Raw genomic sequence first — 25,811 nt, forward strand, 5'->3', positions numbered from 1 at the left:
TCAGTTGGTGCTGATCCCTCAAGTTGAAGTAGATACACAGGAATTGAGTCAGTCCTGTAGATGATGGTATAAAATCTTCCAGCAGAACAAGGCTAGATGGACAAGTTGTTGTTGAGCCTGGAGGAGCCTGCTTCTTGCCTCACCAGTATGATATTAATACAGCAGACTGCCTGCGAAGCCCACAGATGCAAGCCAGAGGTTTGGGTCATGTAACATCCTTCTCCACCATGACTTCAAAAAGGGATGTTTATCCATCGTCTGGGATTGCTTTTGATTTCAGGACTGATAATGTTCCAGTCATTAGATTTTGAAAAAGGCACCATCCATATTTAGTGTCTGATGTTTCGGATGCCATTGTTTAGAGAGACCCACTGACTCCACTATCAAGGTGAACTTATCAGATGTAAATAACATCCCTGTAGTTTCCTTTGAAACTGGTCTGAACATTCCTAGGTGTGATATGAATCTGTTAGTAGCTCTCTACGCATTACAAAAACTGAGAAAATAATTATTTTGTCTTTGAAAATCCTAGGGATAGCTCCCAAACAAAGGGCCGCCCCTGTGATCAGATGACTTGTAGCAGCCATCTTAATTGTTCAGCAGAAAAGTTCATTTAAAAGAAAAATGGCAATAAGGATAAAATTTTGAAAAGACAGTATTGGGTTTCCTTTCATGTTGGAGAAACCCAACACAGGCCACAGATAAGTCATGTGAGGGCGGTGGTGGGAGTGGGTGAGAGTATGCGGGGTGGGGAGAGGGGTGCAGGGGGGTCAGCAGCAAGGACAGGCCAATGGCTCTCAGCAAGTCCACACACCCCCTTCCCAATTTTCAGTTCCTCAATCAAACACTGAGCGCCTTTGATTGAGGGACACCACCCCAGGAAGTGACAAGGTGGCAGTACAGTTTTAGCTGCCATGCACGTCACATGCCAAGAAGGCCAGGCCTTGCCTACAACTGAACTAATAGCAGTGGCAGCAAAATGAGGCCTTTAAGTGGTCATTAATTGACCTCAATAGGAAGCGGGCCTTTCCATCCATAACTTAATTCTGGTGGAGGTGGGAGGATTCAGGTACATCACCATCCCACCTCCTTAAATTCCCTTCCCAACTCCAAGCTCACCATCAGAGAGAGCAGAAGATCCTGCTCTCTGTCACCATTGCTGAGGCTAACTTTATATTTCAGTTTTATTAAATGAATTACTAAATTCATGCCAGCTGTTGTGGTGGGATTTGAATCCATGTCCCCACAGTATTAGCCTGGGTCTTGGGATTACTAGTCCAGTGACATTAGCACTACGCCACTGTATCCCTGTCGGGCCTACTCCTGTTCCTATTTCTTATGTTCTTGTCTCCTTATGGAAAGTCCTACTGCTGCAGGTTTGTACCAAGACCTTAGCATGTGGCCAGACATGAGTAATTACAGCAGCAGCACTTGCCAGAATGTAAAGTAAAATTTGCACAGCAGCCACAACAGTGTGACTCATCAGACAGATTCTCGCACCATCGCCTTCAACAGCAGCTGAGCAGAACCATAATTTTTATGCAGTGACATTTGGTGAAATTGATATGACAAGGTGAGTTAGCAGGAGGAATAAAAACGACAGGTACAATCCTTCAAAACCATATAAGTTAATTGCCGTCAAATAACTAGTTTTATTTTTGTATCCTGAGTAAAACCTGCAAATGCCTTTGTGATTCATTGTTATTCTGTAATGGCTAAACTTTTGAAACAATTTGATTCTCAAAACTGCAACCAATATGATGATCAATTGCTGAAAGCACCCTATACCATATGTGACACCTACATTGATGTCCTGCAAGTGTTATTTGGCAGGTTTGCTGATGATTTAGTTAAAATTGTATTGACATACTGATGACATCATCAAGCCACAAATTTTGAGTCTAAAGTTCTCCGCCTGCCACCAGCAGGCTGCCCCTCCGCCACAAAACAAGTTTCCTGGTTAATAAAAGGGTAAGTAAGTTTGTGTCGGGCAAGAAGAAGTCAAGATCAGATTGTGAACCATCCCCCAGTGTGACTGTCATTTTAGCTACTACCTGCCCCATTCTCATTTGGGATTATCAAGTCTAATCAAATACTCTGAAAGCCAAGGAGAATTGGTTCAGCATTTGTGAATAATCTAAAATATGGCAGAGTGGAAAAGACTAAAATTATAACACTGAGCTCTTTGTGTTATTTGAGGAGTTATAGCTATTCAAATTGAAAGGAGTTGAAGCAGAACTTCAGACTAACACGACTCCCACAGTGGTAAAAATTACTCATCAAGCCTCTTGGCATATTTGAGTGCCAAATTAAATAAGGAATTGAAAATCATGAAGCTGTGTCGAAATTATATGGGTGACCTTGCTTTGAAATTTAAAAAGGCAACTTGATGATCAAACAATTTATTCTCAAATCTCAGTCAATTAAAATTTGATGGATTTGTAAACTTAAATGAATGTAGTTTCCATGTCACCAAATAGTTTGTTTGTTTTTAATAACTGAAAGCATTAAAAACCAACATATCTGGGATAGTAAAGTAGGCTTATGAATTATCCTTTGTTGCTGATGTGCTTGTAAGAAAGTGCTTGGATGCCATTTTTTCCAAATTTGTTCTTTAAAGTTATATGGTTACCGGAAAACTGCTGGTGGCATTGCCGATGGCTTTTAGAATATCTACAGGAGGGGGATTAGAATTGGAAAGGAGACTTCTGAGGTTTGGTTGATAGTGACACCAAGTGGCCAGACCATTAAAGCACATTGTGACAGTTGACATGTTAAAGTCAATTGGAAACTGTTAGCGTGGCAGGTTACGCTAGTGAATACTGACAGAAAAACATGACCAAAATTTGTAACAGAAGGAATGAAAGTTTGTAAACAGGAAGCCTGTGCCTACGCAAGAAATACAATAACATATAGATTTTATGCGTATATTAGGGTGAAAAAAAATTTTGCTTTCCCCAGAGTTAGTGCAAAGTGCTGGTGGGATTTTAATAATTGGACAGGCAATGACACAAACAATAAGAGATCGTCCTGTAAATAAATACCAATAAGCAACAGAGAAAGGACTAGGAAAGAATGATTAAAAGGAATTGGAAAAGGCCACTCTGACATAATCAAAATGGCAGAAAAGTATCTGACCTTTTTCTACATTTAGATCAGCTTGGAGCAAAACAATTTCACTCAGATATCAGGTGGTTTCATCCAATCCAGTATTAGAAGTAAAATAAGTAAATACAAGTTAAATAAAATAAAGATATAGAGATACTGGAATTTTAAAAAAATCCAACTAACCACAATCACACTTCTTAAATTATACCCTTAAACAGAATCGTGTAATCAATAAACAGGTTAAATAAATATATCTATGGAGATCTGTGTGCACTATGGTAAAAAGAAAGTACCTCATACTGTTAGCAAGATAACGGTGTTTTGTAATACATTTTTTGTCAAACTTGCTCCATATGTTCGTAAGAAAAATCAGGGACATACCACTGATCATGACATATAAGTCAACCTGGTGTATAAGATGCCCCCATTTTTCTGCATCAAATCGATGTTTAGGGCTATTAGGAGTCGGCCTCAATTTTTCAGCTCAGAAATACATGTTTAAGGTTATACTCACCTTATAAGTCAATGCATGGATCAAGCAGGCAATACAGGCCTTGGTGCCAAGAAAATGTGCTGGAGTTTAAGACATGCCCACACAGAGTTGACTATACATGGCAACTGGCAAACAGAAATAGGTACTCCTACAAAAGGAATGAAGTATGAAGCTGGTTTTAAGCTACAAGTCGTAACATTTGCTAACTAGTCAAATAACTAGGCTGCAGCGAGGGAATTCGATGTTAGTGAAAAACTGGTGCAAGAATGGAAGAAGAAGGAGTCCACCCTGAAGAAGATGCCCAAGACCAAATGTGCCATGAGAACAGGGACCAACCACTGGGGTGATTTTGTGAAGCTTATATCGCAATGGGTCCTCAAAAATCATCAGAATGTTTACATTGTCACCAGAAATGTAATGCATATATATGCACTTAAGTGGTGTTACAGTGTGGCAGATGATATGTGCCAGGTGGACCAAATTCACAAGAGAAACTTGACCAAGCTATCACAACAATTTTGCAATTTGTATTTATTATGAGAAGATTTGTGCACTGAATTCAGAAGAAGTGAGTCCATTAACAACTTTAGAGATTTTAAAATTAAAATAAAACATTTATCAACAAAAGAAAAGAATTCAAACAAAGACATAAGATTATAGTTATTGATAATATAACAAATCCCAAAAATCCTAATTAACCTGACTCCCAACTACACACCACAACAGTCCAAAATAGATTTTAAATTTAAATAAGCAATCCAGCAAGGTTACCACAGCATCTACTCACCAGTGATATTCCAATAGCTTTTAATATATCTTTAGTTACTGGACACAGCAGACTTCTGCAAAAATGGCTAGAGGCTTTTCCCCAAGGCTGCTTTACATGATGTACCTTTCAAGATGTTATACAGCCACCCCGTTCATAACCTTGCATCCATCATATATGTTTCTCTCTCTTTAATGTGTAAAATCCCATTGTTCTACATGCCTTCAGAAATTTCCTTTTCCCATAATATAAAAATATTTAATGTTGTCAGTATGGCCTTTTTCCTTTTGGGAAAAATATACATAACTTTGCCCTATTTATCTTGTTAAGTCATAAACATTCTGCCATCCGTTTAAAAATCAAACAGCCCTTTCATTTATCTAAAAATGCAGATTTCATTCACACCTTATCGGTGGAACCCTCATCCTTGCTTGTTCACCTCCATTTCGAAACTCTACTTTTACACCTAATTCTTTTGATAATTTCAACCTTGCAGGCCATCTATTCTAATTCAATTAAATCAGTCACACAGACAGAACCATCCACACACACCCATAAACCTACAATAACATTATGAAAAATATTATAGTTTCATGACAAAATCAAACACTGAGGGTGGAATTGTCCGCTCCCATTGTCGGTGGGCATGCTTGGTGGCATGAGCAGACAATAATGGCAGGAAGGCAAAAAGTTGGTTTCACGCCATCGTGAAACAAGACTGCAATTGTCCACTGCGCCCATCAATGGCGGGCCACGTTTCCCGCCATCCAACATCTGTAACATAGTTTTAATGCATTTGCCTGCCTACCAGAATCATTCCCCCAAGTTGGATCACGATGCATTTCACAACTGGACATGAGCGACGTGCACCTGATGAGCTGCACCTCACTTGGGACTTTGAGATTTGTTTGCCTACCTTGCTGCAGGCAACACTCGTGGTCACCAGCGCCAGGCTTCTCAGACAGAACCATTTCGTCTTAGGGGGGCTCACGAGCAGGTCTCTACTTACCAGACCAGCCGCAAGGCGGGGGGTGGCTTTTCAATGGCTGCACGGCTAGGGCTTGGTTGGGGAAGTGGGAGAATTGGCCTCAGGCAAGGGTAGAGGCTGCAGGGCTAAGGCAGTACTGGGGGAGGAGGGTATCTCAGGGTGTGTGTTAAGACACATGTTGATCTATGAAGTGGCCTCAAAAGAGTAAGGGCAAAGAAGGCAGTTTCCAGAGGAAATGAGGCCAGATCGAGATGTGAGGATGTGTGTGAGAGAGTGAGTGGTGATGTCCCTTGAGCTGGCAGTGAGTGAAATGCCAGTGAATGTGTGATGGGCTTGTGAATGTGTGAGTTTAGAGTGATGAGATGGTTGCCTTACTGTGGCAGCACAGATGAGATCATTCATCCTCTTTCTGCACTGGATGACCAACCTCTTCTGCGCAGTGTTGGCAATGACCACCACTGCCACCGCCTCCCAAGCCAGAATGGTGACACTGGTTGGCCTCTGCGGCCATGATGAGGATAGAGGACATCACAATTACGTCCAAAAGGTGTTCCAGGGATGTATCAGAAAAACAGTGGGCTGCAATCTTCTGGCCTTTCGGGGCCAAGTCTTCTGGGAAGCAGTCTTGGGCTGCAAGCATTGAGAGCTGTATGTGCAGCTGCAGTTCAAATATGGCAACCGGAGTGAGGAAGTGGCGAGGTGACGGTGTGACGTGCAAATCAGAGGAAGCCTGCCCATGAAACTGCATGTTTTCTGTGACTGCATAAATAATGAGGCGGGAAGGTGACTATATGGCGTGAAAGCCCGCCATTGTGGCCGGCGAGTAAAACATTGTTTTACACACCTGCTTTTGCACTTAGTGCAATTCCGGGACCATTCCTCCCTGAATCCAGCAAATATTTCAGAGCAACAGATAGTTGTTTAGCTGCTTTATGGAATGATAATGTCTAGTGTTGTGTCAGAAGACCAAGACCACTCAGAGACTACCTTAAGACCAAACAATGGGCTGGAAAGGTTTGAAAATAGTTCCAGTGAAAATCACATGACAAGAGAAGACAAGGTTCATGGCGGTACTAATCTGCACGGAACAAAATTAAAGCCTATGGTAATTTTCAAACATAAAGCAATGCCCAAAATTAAGTTCCCAGTCTTGTGATTTCTCCTCCTGGCCTTGCCAGGGTAAATTTTCCACAGTCTTGAGAGTGGCACAGGATCTGTCTTTTTGACCAGAGACTGTCATACCTGCCGCTTTCTGCTTGGTAGCTTGCAGAGGACACGGAGCTATCTCCCCTCTGCTGACAACACCAACTGCAGTCTTCAACCTCTGTGAGATCTTTCTCTCTTTCCCTTTCTGTTCAGAAACTCAGAGACTGGAAGTCTGTCCACAGTTGCTGCTCCTGCTTTTGTTTTCAGTTGTGAACATGTTGTGCCTTGCTCCCATTAAGAATCAACTTGGACCCCCTTGTCCCCATGGTAACCAAGCCACACATACTTGTTGTGGGGCAGAAATCGTAGATCACATGACCCTTTTTACTACACCATTTTATCTTGAATTAAAGAGACAGTCCAAAATATAATTATCTTATAAAACCTCACATTCATAACAATTATGATTCAAACTATCCTTGTAGAGGTATTTCATTAAATAAACATCATGTATTGATTTAATTTGAATTACCTGCTTTTCTATTCTCATTTCAAAATGACAACTGCACCAACGCTGGCAGTTCCCATTTATACTTGGTGTATAAGTTGACCTCCATTTTTGGCAGGACTTTTTTGAAGCTTCCAAGGTCGACTTATATGCCACAATCACAGTATGTCCCATCAAATCTTATTCTTCTTATGCCTTAACTTTGTCATCAGAACATGCAGCTGCATTTTGAATATTCTCAATATTTTTGCCTTTGCCATCCTGTCTGCTGGATTAATGTAAATAGTTGTCAGTCTTTGAAGTCTTCCTGAAGTATCAGTTTTAAATCCACTTTATGCAAATTTCCAGTCATATCCTGCAGGACATTTGAGAAACTTATTGCGTATGAAAATTCAGCATTTTACTATTTTCAGTCTCCGCTGCTCAGGCAGTTTATGTAAACAATTCTTACCACAAATGGAAGCTTTATTTGTCCTGATGAGCTTGAACTTACATGTTTTTTCCTGCATTTTCTGTAAATGTTTCATTCACCAGGCTCAGATTTGATGTAGAAATATAATATGAACTGAATTGTTTTGTTGATAATAAAACAGAGTTTCATCAAAGAAATCAGTGGCATGTTTCAATGGCATTTATAATAGAAAGATATTATGGGCAGAATTTTTCCCTTAATTCTCTTCATTGAATTGTATACAAAAAGACAAGACAGAGTAAAAACATCACCCGCAATGATATGACAAAATACAAATGCAGTTTTTCATTAATAGATCTCATGGAAATCTTATTTCTAGTAAAGTTCTAACTTGATTAACTACTATATTCCCCACACACAGTAAATGGCAAAAAACTGCACTGACACTTTTCACCGAGTGAAAAAATACGGATCTGGAGTTCTCCTGGAGATGGCCATTTAACTGAAACTGAACCGCCATTTAATGGGGCGGGTTGCACCTCTAACCATTTCTGGCATGACCAATGTGGCACCCCATGTCAGCAGGGCATTTGCATGCACCCCGCATGCACCAGGAACATGAGAGGTGGCATTATCATGATGTCACTCAGCCCTACTGGCTGATGTAATAGCCCAACTTCCAAATTTGCACCACCTAGTTCCATTGGACAACTCACCAAAGAACAAACCTACGTCGGCAAGGGGTGTCCAGCATGCTTATTACTTAAGGGGCCAAGAACCCAGCTTGCAGGTAAAGTCATTTTAAATAATCTCTGCTGTTGCAAAGTCTCTGGAAGTTCTCTGGAGTATCTTTGGGGGTGCTGTGGTGTGTTCCTGGTTTTAACAGGCTGTGTTGCTACACTATCAGGCCAGAGAATTTGGTGACCTGTCTGCTCAAAGGCTGCAGTAAGTATGAGGCTACAATTGCAATGCCTCTGGGACTGCAATATGACAGGGAAATAGAGCAGAGGTATTGGGTGGACAGCCGTGTGATGTCCTCTGCCAATTCCTTCTTTCTTCCTGATGGTGGCAGGAGTCTGTCTGGCAAGCCAGGCAAGGCATCTAGCATCTTGGTGTGCATGCCCACCCGTGCTCCCCTGTAGGCCCCCCTATTGACATTCTTATCTGGATCGTCCGCAGTAGAACTCAACTGCGACCTCACTCTCCGGAGAGCTGGTAAACAGACCAGTCTTTCCCCCTGGCCTGGCTGCAGCCCACTTATGCCCGATGATTCATTGTGTGCTGATCTCAACTCCATGCTAGCCTTCAAAGTGCCGATATCTGAACTGTGTCTGCACGTGTCAGCTAATTAACTGGGCCTCTTCTTCAGTACTGTGCTGTTGTTCTTTCTTTTTTCCCTCAGTATTTGCTATGGCTGGACAGGGCAGCATTTGTTTTTCTTTATTCTTTCAAGAGATGTGGGTGTCACTGGCAAAGTCAGCATTTGTCACCCATCCCTAACTTGCCTGTGAACTGAGTGGCCATTTCAGAGTTAAGAGTCCACCACATTGCTGTGGGTTTGGAGTCACATGTAGGCAGAACTTACATTGCAGATGGCAGATTTCCTTCCCTAAAGGGCAGTTGGGTTTTTACTAACAATCAATGATAGTTTCATGGTCACCATTATTGTGACTAGCTTTCAGTTCCAGATTTATTAATTGAATTTAAATTCTACCAGCTGCTGTGCTGGAATTTGAACCCGTGACCCAGAGCATTATCCTGAGCTTCTGAATCACTAGTCCAGTGTCATTACCACTAAACCACCATCTCCCCCAATCAAAAACAGAAGGTTGTTGGGTAGGAAGCAAGAGGTCCATGGTCACACCATCAGCAGCTTGTTCATCATGCCAAATAGCAGAATGAGGGTGAGCTGGGAGTTGAGAAGGGGCATAAGACAGGGACATACGATCATCCTCAATATTTTCAATGATGCTGATAACCCACGCTCTTTTGCAACTGGTCCCATGATGCAGAAAGCCATCTCCTCCATCATGCTTAGGAGATGCAGGTGTTCTTGTCCCCCATTGGTTTTGCTCTTCTATTGTGTGCCACTTTGTCCATAAAGAAGTGAGCGTAGTATTATTGATTGCGTTGCACTGTGATTTGGTGATGAGACCACAGCAGCTGAATATCTGGAGGTAATTGGAGGCAGTGGGAATTGTGTGTGAGACTGGCAATATTTTTAGGCGTATGAGAATGAGGTGGAGTATCTGGATGTTAGTCTTGACTTCTAAGTGCCAGGGACTGCTGCTGGGTGAATGATAGATGTGTGTTGCATTGAGCAGCATCAGAGATTGATTATGTGTTCAGTAGGAGTTATCATGGGAAGGTATGTGCATTGACCTTGACCAACTATGTGAAGTCATTAGACTTCTTTTGGCACTGCTGTCAAGTTCTTGGGTCGAGGCACAGTAAATTGACCTTCGTGCTTTCATTTGCTATCACTCTTCTGAGGATGGTCCTTAAGAGCAGAACTATGGTGTCTCTCCTCCTGCCTACCTCCACCACTATGGCCTCCTGGGTTGCAGCTGGCACCCTGAGACCAACCCTCTCACTGCCTTTGTGCTCTATTTTCCATGTTTTAACTTGTAGCAACATTATTTGCTACAGCTTTCCTTTAAAAGGAACAGGTTTCCTTTAAGAAGACCAGGCTGGCTGCTTTATGTGCTATTAGCACAATGCTGCTCAGCACCCTTATAGCACAGAGGCAGAACACAGTGTGGTAGCTGCTTCGTCACACACTACAATCAAAGTAATGAGGTGACTGCATGATGTGTTGCCCACCTCCAAGGGAACCACACAAACATATCAAAGTCATGATCCTCCTGCCTGAAAATTGAAGTAGGCCAATTTCTGGCCTATTGTGTCCTACTTAAAGTAGATTCATAAGCACTATTTTTTTTGGCCTTTGACTTGAACATACTTTTGCAGTATTGCATATTGTGCAGATGAATGTCACAAGTTTATGTCCACTTAAAAAAAAGGCTCCTGATAAATTAGCTGAAAGCCCTAAGGTATTAACAGCTTGAGACTTTAATGATCTGTGCAGAAGAGTTTATTTTCTTCAAGAATTTGGCTTTTTTTTCATTGTTTTATGCACTATATTGAAACTATATTGAGTGCTATATTGAAACTAAGTCATTTGACTTTTCATTTTCTTCCTCCCAAACAAAATAATGCAAATGATTTTCAAAAAAATAATAGCTTTTTCATTAAGGATATTATCTTGTTTGATTACTTCTTGCACTGAAATTCGTAATAATTGTACTTTAACGGTGTATGCATTACAATTATATCATCCCATTCTTTGTTTAATCGCTATCATTAATTCTAGCAATTCTATTATTAGATACTCACAACCAATTATACGGGATTGTAATTTTGTAATGAGATGCTACTGAGATTAGCCATGGTTGGAAGACTGATTTCTGTTCATTTGATAAACTGATCTTTGTTAATTTCATCAGCTTCAGTTATGTCAACATAATTGGACTCTTGCCTTTGAGTCAAAAAATTGTGGTTCAATTTTCACCCCAGGATTTGAGTACATATACAAGGCTGGAGATCCAATGTGGCACCAAGAGAGTTCTGAACTGCCAGAAGTGCTTTCCTTTAAATAAAACATTCAGTTGAGGCCAAATTTGTTTGCTTGTGTTTTTCATTTGATGGTGCCATTAAAGAACAGCCAAATAAATGTCTTCCCATTTGCCTGGTCAGTGTGCCTTTCTCAACTAAAATAATCAAAAAAAAATAGAATAAATGGTCCAAAAGTAAAAGCAAGCTACGGTGGATGCTGGAAATCTGAAATAAAATCAGAAAATGCTGGAAATACACAGTAGGTTAGACAGGATCCGTGGAGAAAGAAACAAGAATTAATGTTTCAGGTCAATAACCTTTCATCAGAATAATTGGTCATTCATCCAATTGTTGTTTATGGGGTCTGACTTTGCACAAATTGGTTGTTGTATTCATCAACATCCCAACAATCACCCTTCTTCAAAGAAATGCACTATATCCTAAGTGCAGTGGAATGCTTCAGAAAGTCATGATGAGGTCCTGTGCAAATATAAATCTTTCTAACACCCTTCTCTCAGACTTGTCATCTATTTAAGATAATAGCAGAGGTCATCAGAAAGGAAGACTGTAGTTAAAAAAATAAATGTTATAAAGCTGCCCTTGTTGCTCTGGGCATTGTATTGACTAAATAATCATGTAGCTATTTGCTTTAAATTCAGTAGGATACATCAGTGCTGCAATGCAACCAGCCGCAGTAAAGATCGACCTCAGCCTTAATATTTATATCAGATATTCTCAGTAAATTCTAGTAGTATACACTAATATATACAAAGAATATAAAATAGCTCATAACTAATTATGAATGTCTAACAATCATTTATTGGTCATTTTTAATCTACAATATTAGATTAGAGCGGGTACTGCAGAGAATTTAAACATAAAAGCTAAACATTAATTTTTTTTAAGCCAGTTGCATTCTAAGATTGATGTATTCTGGCGGGCTAAAAACAAATTATTACACGAATCAATAAAATGCCCATAGCAGCAATGAAAGATTTTTAATGCAGTATATGTTGTCTTTTCTCTTCCGTGCCACCATTTATACCTTATAGAGAAACAATAAAGTCTCAAGCATTATTTTGAAAAAATATTGCCCTTGAATAATTTTACTATTTTGTGCACTTAAAGCCATTATTGCAATATACTTGTGCTAAAGAAGATTGATGAAATTTGCACTTTAGGGTAATCAGCCACTTATGGGTTATTTAAGCACCAAACAAAAGTTTCCTCATTCATTTTAGTCAATTTCACCATCTGCCCACCCAAATCTTGCAGCACTAAATTGCATATGTATGCTGCTCATTGATACTATAGACAAGAATTTCCTGATTTAGCACACCAACACTATATTCTCAACAACATCCATCTGATATAACAGGACAGCTGCTACCCTGGTAGCAGCTAGACATCTACCTAAGAGGTAGATATGGGGAGTTTGAAAAACTTGAAGAGCCAAACACTGAATTGGATTTCTGGCTTCTCAGAACATCTCCTCAACCTATTTGTCTGTCCATTCTGCTCACTGAGGCTTGAAATTTACCTGCCACGATGCTGGAGTCTCACCACACCCCTACATTTTTGGAACCCCAATCTTCTAAACCCACATGCTCAGAGTAACTGGGGAGAAGCTATGGGGATACCTTTCTATGCTGTTGGTGACTGGTCCTGAACTTTGGAATTTCCTCCCTAAACATCTCTGTCTGTTTCACTCTCCCCTCCTTAAAACTTCTTTGAGCAGGTTTTTAGTCACTTGTTCTAATGTCTTCTATTTAGTTGATGACACAGCTCCTAAGTTAAAGGCATTATCTCAATGCAAGTAGTTGTTATGCTGTTCCAATCTTATGATGGAGAAGGATTTTACTTGTCAACATTTCTTGCCCATCCCTTGGTGACAGTTAAGTCTCAACCATTGCTGTTGGTCTGCAGTCTCATGTAGGCAGAGCAGATAAGGACAGCAGATTTCATTCTCTGAAGGGCCCCGGTGAACCAGATAGTGTTTTCTTGACAATCAATGATAGTTTATCATTACTGAGGCTAGCTTTTTTTTTTAATCCCATGGTGGGATTTGAATCTGTGCCCCCAGGGCATTATCTTGGGCTGCTGGATTACTAGTCCAGTGATATTACCACTACACCAGTGCCTTCCTCTATGTGAGAAGTGAAAAGGAAGTAGCTTGACATAAGCCAGCAGTCCACCAGGCACTATCCTCTACAGTTTGTTTGTAGGCTGCACAGGTCCTTCAGTCATCTCTCGGATGTGCTATTCTCCAAGATTGCCATTACATACCTGTGCTGTCTTCTGTGTGAAGATCTGCAACCTCACTCCACTGGCAGAACTCCTCTGACATTGGCTAGGAAAGTAAGCACAGCCCTGTTTTTTTTTTGCTTTGCATTCTTCCAATTTACCACAAGGGATCTGGGTAACATTAACCAAGTCACATTTAACTGATCAGATGTGTTCCTCAATTTATAACATTTAATATACATCCAAACAGCAGAGGAGAGAGCCTAGGGAGTTCTACAAATTTCAGGGGTGTTACAGATAGTATACAAATGGGACTGAAGGCACAAACAGAACAAGATTTTCCATTAGGTGAGCAGGAAAATATTTCATTTATTCAATGTACAGATTTTCTGTGATGCATGACAGAAGGTCAAGCACATCATGCAGTCAGATGTCAAGATGCATTTAATCTTACTTGTGGATGACCATGTAAATGGAGGGATCCTGGAAGACAAGACCTAGTCCCTACTGCAATGGCTCATGACTCCACTGTGGCAACTGAGAACCCAGTCAGAAAGACATATACAATGAGGCTCTTGCTGTAACAAGGTATGTGGTGAAGAGGATTTAAAGAGCAGATTTTACCAACTGGAAAGATCTGGTGGAGTCCCTCAAAACATGTCTCAAAAGCTAAGAAAGATCCTGAATGCACCCTACACAGGTTTACACCACAGTAAATCTTCAGGGCATCAGGTGGATACCTACTTTGACAAATTATCTCTAATAGCTTCAAAAGCTATTCAAAATCTGATACCACAGCTGATGTTTATACAGTGATCAACTGCAACAATACATCATCTTTCTTTTGAGGTGTGTGTCCATAAGACTATGTCACACAACTCTGAAGCTATTGACAGCCTTCTCCTCAGCTTGCACTAGGAAAAGGACACAAGCTGGTCTACGTCTTGGATCATTGGTTCCATCATGCTTGATGAATCAGCTGGTGGCTCTCCTTCTAAATACCTCTTGTTGCAACTTCCTGAGCTGTTGCTGGGAAAGAGGTAGCAAGGGCCACCAGTAAAAAAAAAAATTGAGAGGGAGTTGGGTTGGGACAGCAGCGGACAGGTTAAGGTCAACACATTGGCTCTGTAATCTTGTCCACTCCTCCTCCAGAACCTTTACACCTTTCATCATTGGGAAGAATGGGCTCATGTCTACCTCCACCTCTTCCTCAGAGTCCTCATCTCCCATATTAGGACCCATGGCATAGGGGGATCTATAGATAGGAATGATAAAAAGTGATAAGGAATGAACATGATCCTTTGAAACGAAGGAGAAATGGAAAAGGAACTGAAGCTTGTGTGCAGTTGTACTCAGGACAGCCAAAATAAGATCAGAAGTATTGAGTTTTTCTTAGGCCGGAATTTTATAGCCCTGTTGCGGTGGGGCAAGGGGCCTTGAAATGATTTGCTTCTAAACATGACATAGGCCAGGATTTGCACCAGGTGATTTGCAAATGTCTTTGCGTATAGCTTCCTCTAAAGTTGATTGGTTGACATTTTTTAAACTGGTGTATTAGCAACATAACTAATGTTGTGAAAATGTAGGGCTATTATCATTAAATTTGGATAGGTTAGGTAATATATAGGTGAGACAGAGTGTTGAACCTGTTAAATGCAGTTGAACTGAACGTTAAATCCATCACTAGATCTTAATCATGTGATGAACTTATTTTTTTCTCTGAAATATCACTTGAAGTTTTCCACATATTGATTTAACTCTTTATTCAGTGGAAATTTCTGTGGCATATTGTAACGTTGCGAAAATGAAGAGAGAATTCAGATCTCCCTATAAATTCAGTTAATAGTCCTGAATGTATAAAAAAAAGTTATAACAAATGTGCACATCTTGGCTGAACATATTTGGATAAATGATACCAATTACCTACAGTTCACACGTCTTATTTGCAGTAATGATGTGTTTATGGACCAGAACAACATATTTACCCTTGAATTAACCATACAATTATTCACCCACAAATGTCAGCACTCAGCAGTTGATGCATATTTATTCACGCAAATAACACATGAAAGGTTATCAGAAAAGTGTTTTTGTTTGGTTGATTGCATTGGAAATGATAATGTTGCATTCTAACCTTTAAAGATTACAAATAAGAACAAGAAAGAATGCTACTTAAGTTTCTTAATTAAACTGACATAGGCAAGCAAAATAGATGATCATTGTTTAATATATTAGAAATTTATTTCGTACTTAAATATAAAGACAATCATTCTCCAATCCCTTCTCAAACTTGGCTCATTCCTTCCAATTTCCAGTTGCTATTTCCCCTTACCTTGTATTTTTTTCTTTCAACTTCTGTTTAAAAAATGTTTTTTTTTTTAATTCTCCATCATTTAACCATGGGCAGAATTTTACATCACCCAACCCAATCAGGGGTAAAATAGCGCGTGATGACATTGGGTGAGCATTTCCACATCATCGCACCTTTGCAATATTTTGGTCAGTGGGCATGAGCGGGTGCTGCAGCCACACCCGCCATTAATTAAGAGGCCGCTCAAGGCCATTAAAAAGCCAATGGACTCCGATGTTTCATTGCCCATGTGATGAGCATGAAATCGGGCAAAATGGACAGGCGGCCAGCTGACATTTTCAAAAATCACATCCGTAGGTGGGATAATAGGTGTGAGTAGCATTGCCAGTATCAGTAGTGGGGAGTTTGGTACATAGTTTGCTGCTGGTGACTTATTGGTACTTGACAGCTTCATCTCTATTCTGAGCTTCATTCTTAGCATTTCCAGGCTTCATTTCAGGACTGATTGGTGTCTCCAAGGCCCCCGGAGGATTCAGACCGTGTGGACCCTTCCAGGTATCAGACAGCCTTCTGTTACCCTGGTAATGGGCATTGTGATCTCTACTGGTAGCACCTCCTCCTCTGAGGAAGAGAGGGGCAGAAGGGAGAGGAGGCCTGGTGTCCCAGTGCAGCTTCCAGGGGAACGAACAGTGGGAGGAGGCGCACGCACAAGGGGCGCAGGGCTGGTAGGAAGTCCAAGGAGGAAGGGGCCGCAGAAAACGGAGCGATAGACGCTCACATTTCTCATGGACTCCTCTACAACAGAGACCATGGCATGCAGACCCTCATGGATCTCCACCAGATTCTCCTGCATATCTCGCTGGACATTCAGCAACTGCTGCCTAAAGGACAACTCCAGATGCTCACCGTCTTCCTTCAACTGAGCACCATCCTGGTCTCCAGCAGTCCTCCGACTGCCGGTGCCCTGGGCACTCTCTGCCTCCACCTGCACCTCAAGCGAGTGTGAAGTGCCCTCATTGTGCACCGACATTCTAGCTGCCAATCTAATGCCTAGCGAGGTGCTGGTATCTGCGCTGGTGCCTGTTTCAGAGAGCGGGTGTGATGCAGGTGTAAGTGAAGCCCGGTGGTCCTCCAGCATCAGGGGTGGCCCTTTGGGGGCCAGAAAGCGAGTGAGTGCCGGAGAATCTAAAAGGGAGAACAAGGACATGTCATAAATGCACCACACTGTCACTGTGCATGCCAGGCACCCTGGTGAGATAATGGAGATCTGCATCAATCTGCCATCGCCTTCCAATGGTCAATGGGGACTCCAGGTTTGAGGTTCCCATCAATGAAGGGACTACACTAGAAACATTGCACAATATGAAACTCTCACCTCTGTGCACTGCGCTCTTACCTTCGTCTGGCACCCCCGCCTCTCCACACCCAGTTGCATGGGGTATGTGCTGGCTCTCAAGCTCAAGGGCGTCCTGCTCGAACCTGCTGAGCAGCAGCTGGTTGGGTGGGCCTCCACCTGTACGTGACCTCTCTGCTTGGTTTTGGCTCTTCTTCTCTTGAAAGAACAGAGGAGCATCGATTAATCCACTCTCTACCTGCAGCGCCATTGCAGCCTGGCCAACCCCAGCCGAGGAAAACCTCGCAGGTCACATCCGAGTCGGGGCCCTCGAGCAAGGCACTCAGTCCAAGCAGCCAGGGCCCACCCACTTGGCCAGCTCGGCATCATTGGCAGTTGGCGCTCAGAGTCTAGCACCCAAGGTCCACAGGAGGACGGCCACACCTTAACACTTCTGCACACTCACCCTTGCCAATACGGTACACACCCTTCCTGAACACAGCAGGTCATTGAACCACTTCCGGCACTGGACCCATGTGCACTGCACTACATCATGGTTGCTCACCAGCACTGCCGCCTCCTCCCATTCCCTCTTGGTGAGGTGTGGTGGCCTCCCCTTCCACCTCTGGAGACAAGGGTGTCCCTCTTGGCAACTATCTCCTCCAGGAGGATGGCAAGGCACTCACCTGAAAAGCAGGGTCAGTTGCCCACCCGACCTGCCCTCCCACCTTATGCCGCCAGCCACACTCGACTCCATAACTTGAATATTGAAGATTCAGAGGAGACGTTCTTCCGTGGCTGCCTCCCAGGGACTGCCTGGGTCATTTTTAAACCGGCTGCCAGGTCACCATTGGACCTGCAGTGCACAGGCACCCGCTCCCACTCGGCTATTCCCGACAAGTGACGGGCCGCTTTTGACGATAGGCAGGCCCAAATTGGCCGGCCAGTGTGAAATGGTGGTCAGGGGCCAATCGCAAGTGGCAGACTGTGTCCTGGCCATTCCCAGGCCCACCCACCAGATGACCTCAAAATCCTGCCCCATGTAATCTTCCACTCCTTAAGGATAAAATTTTAATTTCATCACAATTTAGCTTCCTAGAAATTTTCTTTTATGTTTTATCGGTGTGTTTGACATTTTTGTGTTTAGATTTTCTTTTTCCTTCTGAAAGAAAAACCTGTGAAGAGTTTACAGTGAAGAGCAAGCTTTGTCATGTGTACAAGGTTTTGCTATTAAAGTGCAGTCTATTTAAGCATACCTTGATTTAAACTATTCCTGACAATCTTTGTATGGCAGTTTTATTTATAAGAGTGCAATTTATAATCTGAATTTGGAGCTGCAGAACAATTTTAATATATTCTGTTGAAATGACTGAATGTTTAGTGCAGTGAAGATAAAATGGGTCGTACAATAAGTTTATCAGCTAGGAACTTTAACTCCTTCATAAAAGGTGCTAAATACTTTTGGACAGCCTCACATAATTAGCATTTTGTCTGAATAGGGCACACAGGATTATTTTCTTTGGAACATGACAGGAAAGGCAGCTATATCATATATGTGCACACACACATGTAAAAAGGTCTCTGGTAATTAACACTATTTGACATATTCGAATCTCTATTGCAAAAGTTTAAATAGTTTAACATGTTTTAAGCTGAGCAAAACATTTAAATCATAAAATTTTTTAAAAACTTTTTTGAATTTGACTCATTTAGTTTGGAGCAATTGTGAGGTCTTGTACCTGGCAGAAACTGTGTGGTAGTACCCAGAAAAATTGGGTGGTAAGGGGATGAGGGTGGGGTGGGGGTACTGTACCAGTGTCATGCCAAAAACCTCAACCACTTCCATTTGAACTTCCTTCGAGAACTTCTGAGGATCAGATAGCAGGACAAAATACCAGACACTGAAGTGCTCACCTGAGCTGGCATGCCAAATATCATATTGAGAAAATCACACCTGAATTGAGTTGGTATTGTAGCCAGAATGCATGGTACTTGCTTACCAAAGCGCATCTTCTATGGAGATCTCAAGTCTGGAGTCAAAGGAAACATTCCAAAGGTTTTGCTTAAGAGTTTGGATATTGACCCTGATTCCTGCAGGAAGCTCATTCAGGATCATTGCACCTAGTGTGCCAAAAAGGATGCAGCCTCTTTTGAAGCCAAGTGTACATTAGAGGCAGAGAGAAAACACAAGGAGAGGAAATCTCGAGCTAGCAGTTCATTCCAAACTCAATCACCTGTGGTGTCCTGTCCTATTTGCAGCAGGACCTTCAGGCCATAGATCAGCCTTAACAGTACCTACATACCCACTGCAACCCTACCAAACCCCTCCGAATGATGGATATGGCCATCTTTGATTTGAAGGATGAACCAACAGCCCTCTGTCAAGACCATTGGATGACTCGCTGGAATTTTCTGCTGGCTAGCCACCACAACACCATTCAGAGTGGAGCAGGAGGGGTGGAGCTGGAAATTTACTCCCTTGTATTTAACAAGCATTGTCAACATTAAATAAAATATAAATAAAAATAAAATATAGCAAATATATTTTTTAAATGGTTTAGTTAAAATAAGTAGGATAAGATTTGCTATTCTAAATGTATATAAAAAGACTATTCATCAAGAAGCAAAGCATATTAATACAACGCCTTCAATGTAACAAAACATCCCAAGTCAATTTACAGGAGCATTACAAAACAAAATATGACACCGAGCCACATAAAGAGATAGGTCAGAAGGCCAAAAACTCAGTCAAAGAAGCAGTTTTTAAGGAGGAAAGGGAGAAAGAGACATGGAGAGGTGCAAGGATGGAATTTTACAGCTTAGGGCCAAGACAACTGAAGACACAGGTAGCAATGGTGTAGCAATTAAAATCAGGGATGCACAAGAGGCCAGAATTAGATGAGCACAGATGCCTCAGAGGGTGGTGGAGCTGGAGGAAGTTACAGAGGTGGTGCCATGGAGGGATTGGAAAACAAGAATGATAATTTTAAAATCAAGGTGTTGCTTGACAAGGAGCCATTGTAAGTCAGCAAGCACCGAGGTGATAGGAGAGCAGTCATTGCTGTGAGTTAAGACAAGGCAGCAAAGTTTTGAATAATTCAAGTTTACAGAGGTTAGAATTTTGGAGTAAACCAGGAGTCCATTAGAATAGTTGAGTCTAGAGGTAACAAAGGCTTCAATGAGGGTTTAATCAGCAGCTGAGCTGAGATGGGGCAGATCAGTGATGTTATGGATGTGGAAATAGGCCTTAGTGATAGCATAAATATGTAACTGGAAGCTCATTTCAGGTAAAAAATGAAACCATGTTTGTGAACAGATTGGCTTAATCGCAAACTGTTGCCAGCAAGAGGTATGGAGTTGAAAGCTAGGAAATGAAGCTTGTGGCAGGGACTAAAACAATGACTTCAGTTTTCCCAATTTTTAGTTGGAAGAAATTTCTGCTCATCCCGCACTGGGTGTCGGATAAGCAGTCTGATAACTTAGTAACAGTGGAAGAGTCAAGAGAGGTAGTGATGAGGTAGAGCTGGGTGTCATCAGTGTACATGTGAAAACCATTGCCTTATTTTTGGATGATGTTGCTGGGGAGCAACAGCTAGATGGAGGGGCCCAATGATTGATCCTTGGGGACGCCAAAGTTAATTGTGTAGGAGCAAGAAGAGAAGCCATTGCAAGTGATACTCTGGCTATGTTTAAATAGATAAGCATGGAACCAGGTGAGACCAGTACCACCCAGCTGGATGATAGGGGAGACGAGTGGAGGAGAATGGTGTAGTCAACTGTGTTAAAGGTGACAGAAAGGTTGCGAAAGATGAGGAGTAATAGTTTGCCTTTGTCATAGTCACAGAGGATATCCGCAGTGATTTTGATAAGAATCATCTCAGTATTGTGGTACAGGCAGAAACATGATTTTTGGGATTCAAACAGTTCCAGTAGTCCTGGGAATGATAAGCACACACTTGGGAGGTGACCACATTTGCAAGGACTTTGGAGAGAAAAGCAAGGTGAAAAATGAGATGGTAGTTTGGAAGTATGGTCAAGGTTTTTTTGAGGAGAGGAGTTATGATGTCTGATTTAAAAGAGAAACAGAGAGAGAGAGAGACAACACCTGAAAAGGGAGAATGGCTCATTATATCGGTTAACATGGGAACCAGAAGGGCAAGTTGGGTGGTCAACAGTTTAGTGGGAATAGGGTCAAGGAAGCAGACGGTGAGACTCAGGCTCAAGATGAGCTCAGGGAGAGCATGAGAGAAGATAGCGGAGAAGGTGGAAGAAACAGCTAGGCCAAGAGGAAGTTGACAGCTGGAAGGGAGGGTCATGGCGAGGCAGTTCATCAAATGTTTTTAACCTTAGTGACAAAAAAAGGTCCATGAGCTTCTTGCACTTATTGTTGGAAATGAGGTAGAGAAAACAGGGGAGAGGGTTTAAGAGGAGAAAAGAAGCCCAGGTTATCTTTACAATGATCCTGGGATAGTGAGCACTTTTAGTGGATGAGAACAGGACCCAATTGTGTTATGTATGGTCTAGACAGATCTGACACTGGATGGCTAAACCAGTTGTTTGCTATATCCTTTCAAGTCAGCATCCCTTGGGTTTAATGGAACAGAGATGCGGGCTGGCAATGGTCTGGGTGAAAGTGAGTCATGTTTTTGTTGGGGACTGGGGTAACAAAGGTGGAGGTGAGGTTCCAGTTGAGCATATTGATAGCTTCAGAAATGTTGTAGTGAACAGAGGGCCAAAGGCTAGATGTTTGGGATTTTGAGAATGCAGTGCAGATTCGCAATCTGTACCTCATGGCCTGGCATATCTCCCACTCTACCATTAGCATCAAGCCAGGGAATCAACCCTGGTTCAATGAGGGGTGTAGGAGGGCATGCCAAGAGCAGCACCAGGCATACCTAAAGATGAGGTCACAACTTGGTGAAGCTACAACACAGGACTACCTGCATGCTAAACAGCAGAGGCTACATGCAGTAAACAGAGTTGATGTTACAATCCCACAACCAATGGAGCAGCTCTGAGCTCTGCAGTTCTGCCACATCCAGTTGGGAATGGTGGTGGACAATTGAACAACCAACTAGGGAAGGAGGAGGCACCACATATACCCCCATTCTCAATGGTGGGGGAGCCCAGCACATCAGTGCAAAAGATAAGGTTGCAGCATTTGCAACTAACTTCAGCCAGAAGTACCAAGTGGATAAGCTATCACGGCCTCCTCCGGAGGTCCCTTGCATCACAGATGCCAGTCTTCAGCCAATTCAATTCACTCTTCATGATATCAATAAATGTCTGAAGGCACTAGATACTGCAAAAGCAATGGGTGCTGACAGCATTCTGGCAATAGTACTGAAGACTTGTGCTCCAGAACTAGCCATGCTCCTAGCCAAGCTGTTCCATTACAGCTACAACACAGGCATTTACCCAGCAATGTGGAAAACTGCCCAGGTATGTCCTGTCCATAAGAAGCAGGACAAATCCAACCTGGCCAATTACCGCCCCATCAGTCTACTCTTGATTACCAGCAAAGTGATGGAAGGGGTTGTCGACAGTACTATCAAGCAGCATTTACTTAGCAATAACCTGCTCACTGAAGATCAGTTTGGGTTCAGCTAAGGTCACTCAGCTACTGACTTCAATAGAGCCTTAGCCCAAACATGGTAAAAAGAGCTGAACTCAAGAGGTGAGGTGAGAGTGACTGCCCTTGACATGAAGGCAGCATTTAACCGTGTGGCATGAAGGAGCCCTAGCAAAACTGAGTCAATATGAATCGGGGGGAAATTCTCCATTGGTTGGAGTCATACCTAACACAGAGGAAAATGGTTGTGGTTGTTAGAGGTCAGCCATCTCAGTCCCAGGACCTCACTGCAGGAGTTCCTCAGGGTAGTATCCTAGGCCCAACCATTTTCAGCTTTATCAATGACCTTCCATCCATCATAAGGTCAGAAGTGATGTCTGCACGACATTCAATGCCATTTGTGATTCCTCAGATGCTGAAGCAGTCCATGTCCATATGCAGCAAGACCTGGACAACATTAAGGCTTGGGTCGATAAGTGACAAGTAACATTTGCGCAATATAAGTGCCAAGCAGTGACCATCTCCAACAAGAGGGATTCTAACCTTCACCCCTTGGCATTCAATGGCATAACCATCACTGATTCTCCCAGTACCAACACCCTTGGGGTTACTATTGACCAGAAACTAAACTGGATCAGCCATATAAATGCTGTGGTTAGAAGAGAAAGTCAGAGGCTGGGAATTATGTGGACAATGACTCCCCAAAGCCTGAGCACCATCTACAAGGCACAAACCAGGAGCATGCCTGGATGAGTGCAGGTCCAACACACTCTAGAAGCTTGACACCATCCCAGGAAAAATAGCCCACGTGATCGGCACCCCATTCAGCACCTAAACATTCACTCCCTTCACCACCGACGCACAGTGGCAGCAATGTGTACCATCTACAAAATGCATTGCATCAACTCACCAAGGCTCCTTCAACATCATCTTTCAAACCTGAGACCTCTACCATGTAGAAGGACAAGGACAGCAGATGCATGGGAACACCACCCACCCCTGTAAGTTGTCCTCAAAGCATACATTACCCTGACTTGGGAGTATATCACTGTTGCTTCACTCTTTCCGAGTCAAAATCCTGGAATTCCCTTCCTAATATACTGTGGGTGTACCTCCATCAAGTAGCCTGCACTACCTTCTCAAGAGTAATTAGTGATGGGTAATAAGTGTTAGCTGAGTCAGCAATGCCCACATCCCATGAAAGAATTTTTAAAACGTTGCAAGTGAATTGGTGATAGTTCACTCCATGGGAAGAAACCGAAGGAAGTAGGGTTAGGACATGAAAGGAGGATATGGGCAGAGAGTAATTAACTGCAAAGAAAAGGTACTGAACATATACTCTGTTAGTAATAATTACAAGTTTTTGAACTCTGGTTTCTGATTTTGCACTCTTCCTTTCAGGTGAGAATTCAACTCGTGGAAATAATGGTGGATGCAGTAGTCTGTGTTTGATAATTCCTGGCGGCAGAGTCTGTGCTTGTGCTGATGGTCAACATTTGGATGAGGACAATGTTACCTGCAAATGTAAGTCCACCATTTTATATCTGTCCCCTTTCCATTTGACATGGTAGTTCATTTCGCATGTTGTCCCTTCTCTCTTGTGATGACTTTTGACCAGGAAGCAGTACAGTATGGAAAATTTGAAATTTCTTTAAAATGTCTGTGACATCTGTAATTGGTTTTAAGAATGTTTGAAAATGACTTCAAAAAGTTTACAACAATGATAAGGGATCAATTGTAATTTTCTTGGACAAAAATAAATACTTATCCACGTGACCTGGCCACCCTTGACTTAGAAGCGCTACCACAGGGAGAAAACTGAGATACAGAAGCCATGTCGACAGGGACAAAGAAGAGATACAGAAGGGGAAGAACAGAGAAGGCACATTTACAAGGAGCTCTGTGTTTAATACAGTTAAAAAGGACTGAAAGCAGAAAATAGGGTTAGCGCAGAGATTATGAATTGGACAATTCTAAAGCTATGCTTTGGTTTTGCCAGAGCTGACCATGCTGTTTAACAAAGTTTATTAAAGAGTAGGATAAAGGAGTCTCTGAGGAACCTATATCATTAAGAGAGTCTTGATAAAGAGGTTCTGCTAGAGTGTGTTGTTTGGGTGATGATTGTCTCTGGCTGGAGTGGAGACACTGTTGCAGTTGTCTCAAGGCCCAAATCCTTTGAGTAAGAAGAAATGAGAAATCCTACTTTCTGGGGACTGAGTTGGAAAGGCTGGACGAAATTGCATCTTTACGAAAGGTGGCTTTACATTCAAAAGGAAGATCAAAAGTGTAATTTCAATAATGTTATGATCCCCTTGGGGTAATTGTAAGCCAAAATAACCAAATTTACTGATGATTCCCAAATGAAGAAATTAGCAACAAGATTCAACATTTTGTAGCTATTTTTTAACACAAATCAGATTGCACATGGTGCTACATTTGGACAGGGAGTGATACGAATGCTTATCATCTCATGAGGTAGTCTTTGTTGTATCTGCTATTCCATGGATAATTTATAGCTCATAGCAACTGCAATTTTCCTGTGAATTCATTTTCATGAATTCTGATTTGTGTTAAAAAATAGCTACAAAAAGTGGAATCTTGTTGCTAATTTCTTCATTTGGGAATCATCAGTAAATTTGGTTATTTTGGCTTACAATTACCCCAAGGGGATCATAACATTATTGAAATTACACTTTTGATCTTCCTTTTGAATGTAAAGCCACCTTTCGTAAAGATGCAATTTCGTCCAGGATATCAACCCATAATGCAGGTTCAAAAGCAAAATGTTGTGGATGCTGGAAACCTGAAATAAATTCAAATGGAACTTCATCAAGCTGAAACTTTAACTCTATTTCTTTCTCCACAGTTGTCAGCTGCCCTGCTGAGTATTTCCAGCATTTACTATTTTTGTTCTATAATCCTGTTTTTATTCGGTAATCCTGATTGCTGTACACTTACAACTGGATCTCAGTTTGTCCTTTTTAAGATCTACAATTACTGGTTTGAGGTAGATTGGGCACAGGCATTTTGTGTAGCTGTGATATCATAATGGTCACTTGCAGGATAAAGAATAAATACTGAATTATCCACTGCCCTTCCTGGATCGGAGCTTCACGTTATCATGGCAGGGGATATCCCATAGAAATTCTGTTCTCAGGGTGGTTGTAGCCAAGTGTTATAAAGCACAAAATAGAATAGCAATGTACTTTAAGGTAGTGAGAAGCTGAACAAACTCTTCCTTTACATAACATTTAGTGCTTGCATGCAACTGCAGAAGGCACACTCCCCGCATATGCAGTTGCAGTGCCCATGATG

The 25,811-nt window shown here is 42.0% G+C and overlaps 1 protein-coding gene across 1 annotated transcript in view; it reads left to right on the top strand.

Moving 5' to 3' along the window:
* LOC121284946 (low-density lipoprotein receptor-related protein 1-like) overlaps positions 1-25,811 on the top strand; it is a 1,922,347-nt gene that overhangs the window by 981,538 nt on the left and 914,998 nt on the right. Inside the window, exon 15 of the mRNA XM_041200912.1 lies at positions 23,898-24,020. Coding sequence (XP_041056846.1) covers positions 23,898-24,020 — 123 coding nt within the window. The remainder of the gene's footprint in view (positions 1-23,897; positions 24,021-25,811) is intronic.

This window comes from Carcharodon carcharias, chromosome 12 (assembly GCF_017639515.1).
Source record: "Carcharodon carcharias isolate sCarCar2 chromosome 12, sCarCar2.pri, whole genome shotgun sequence".
In the NCBI taxonomy this organism is placed as follows: domain Eukaryota; kingdom Metazoa; phylum Chordata; class Chondrichthyes; order Lamniformes; family Lamnidae; genus Carcharodon; species Carcharodon carcharias.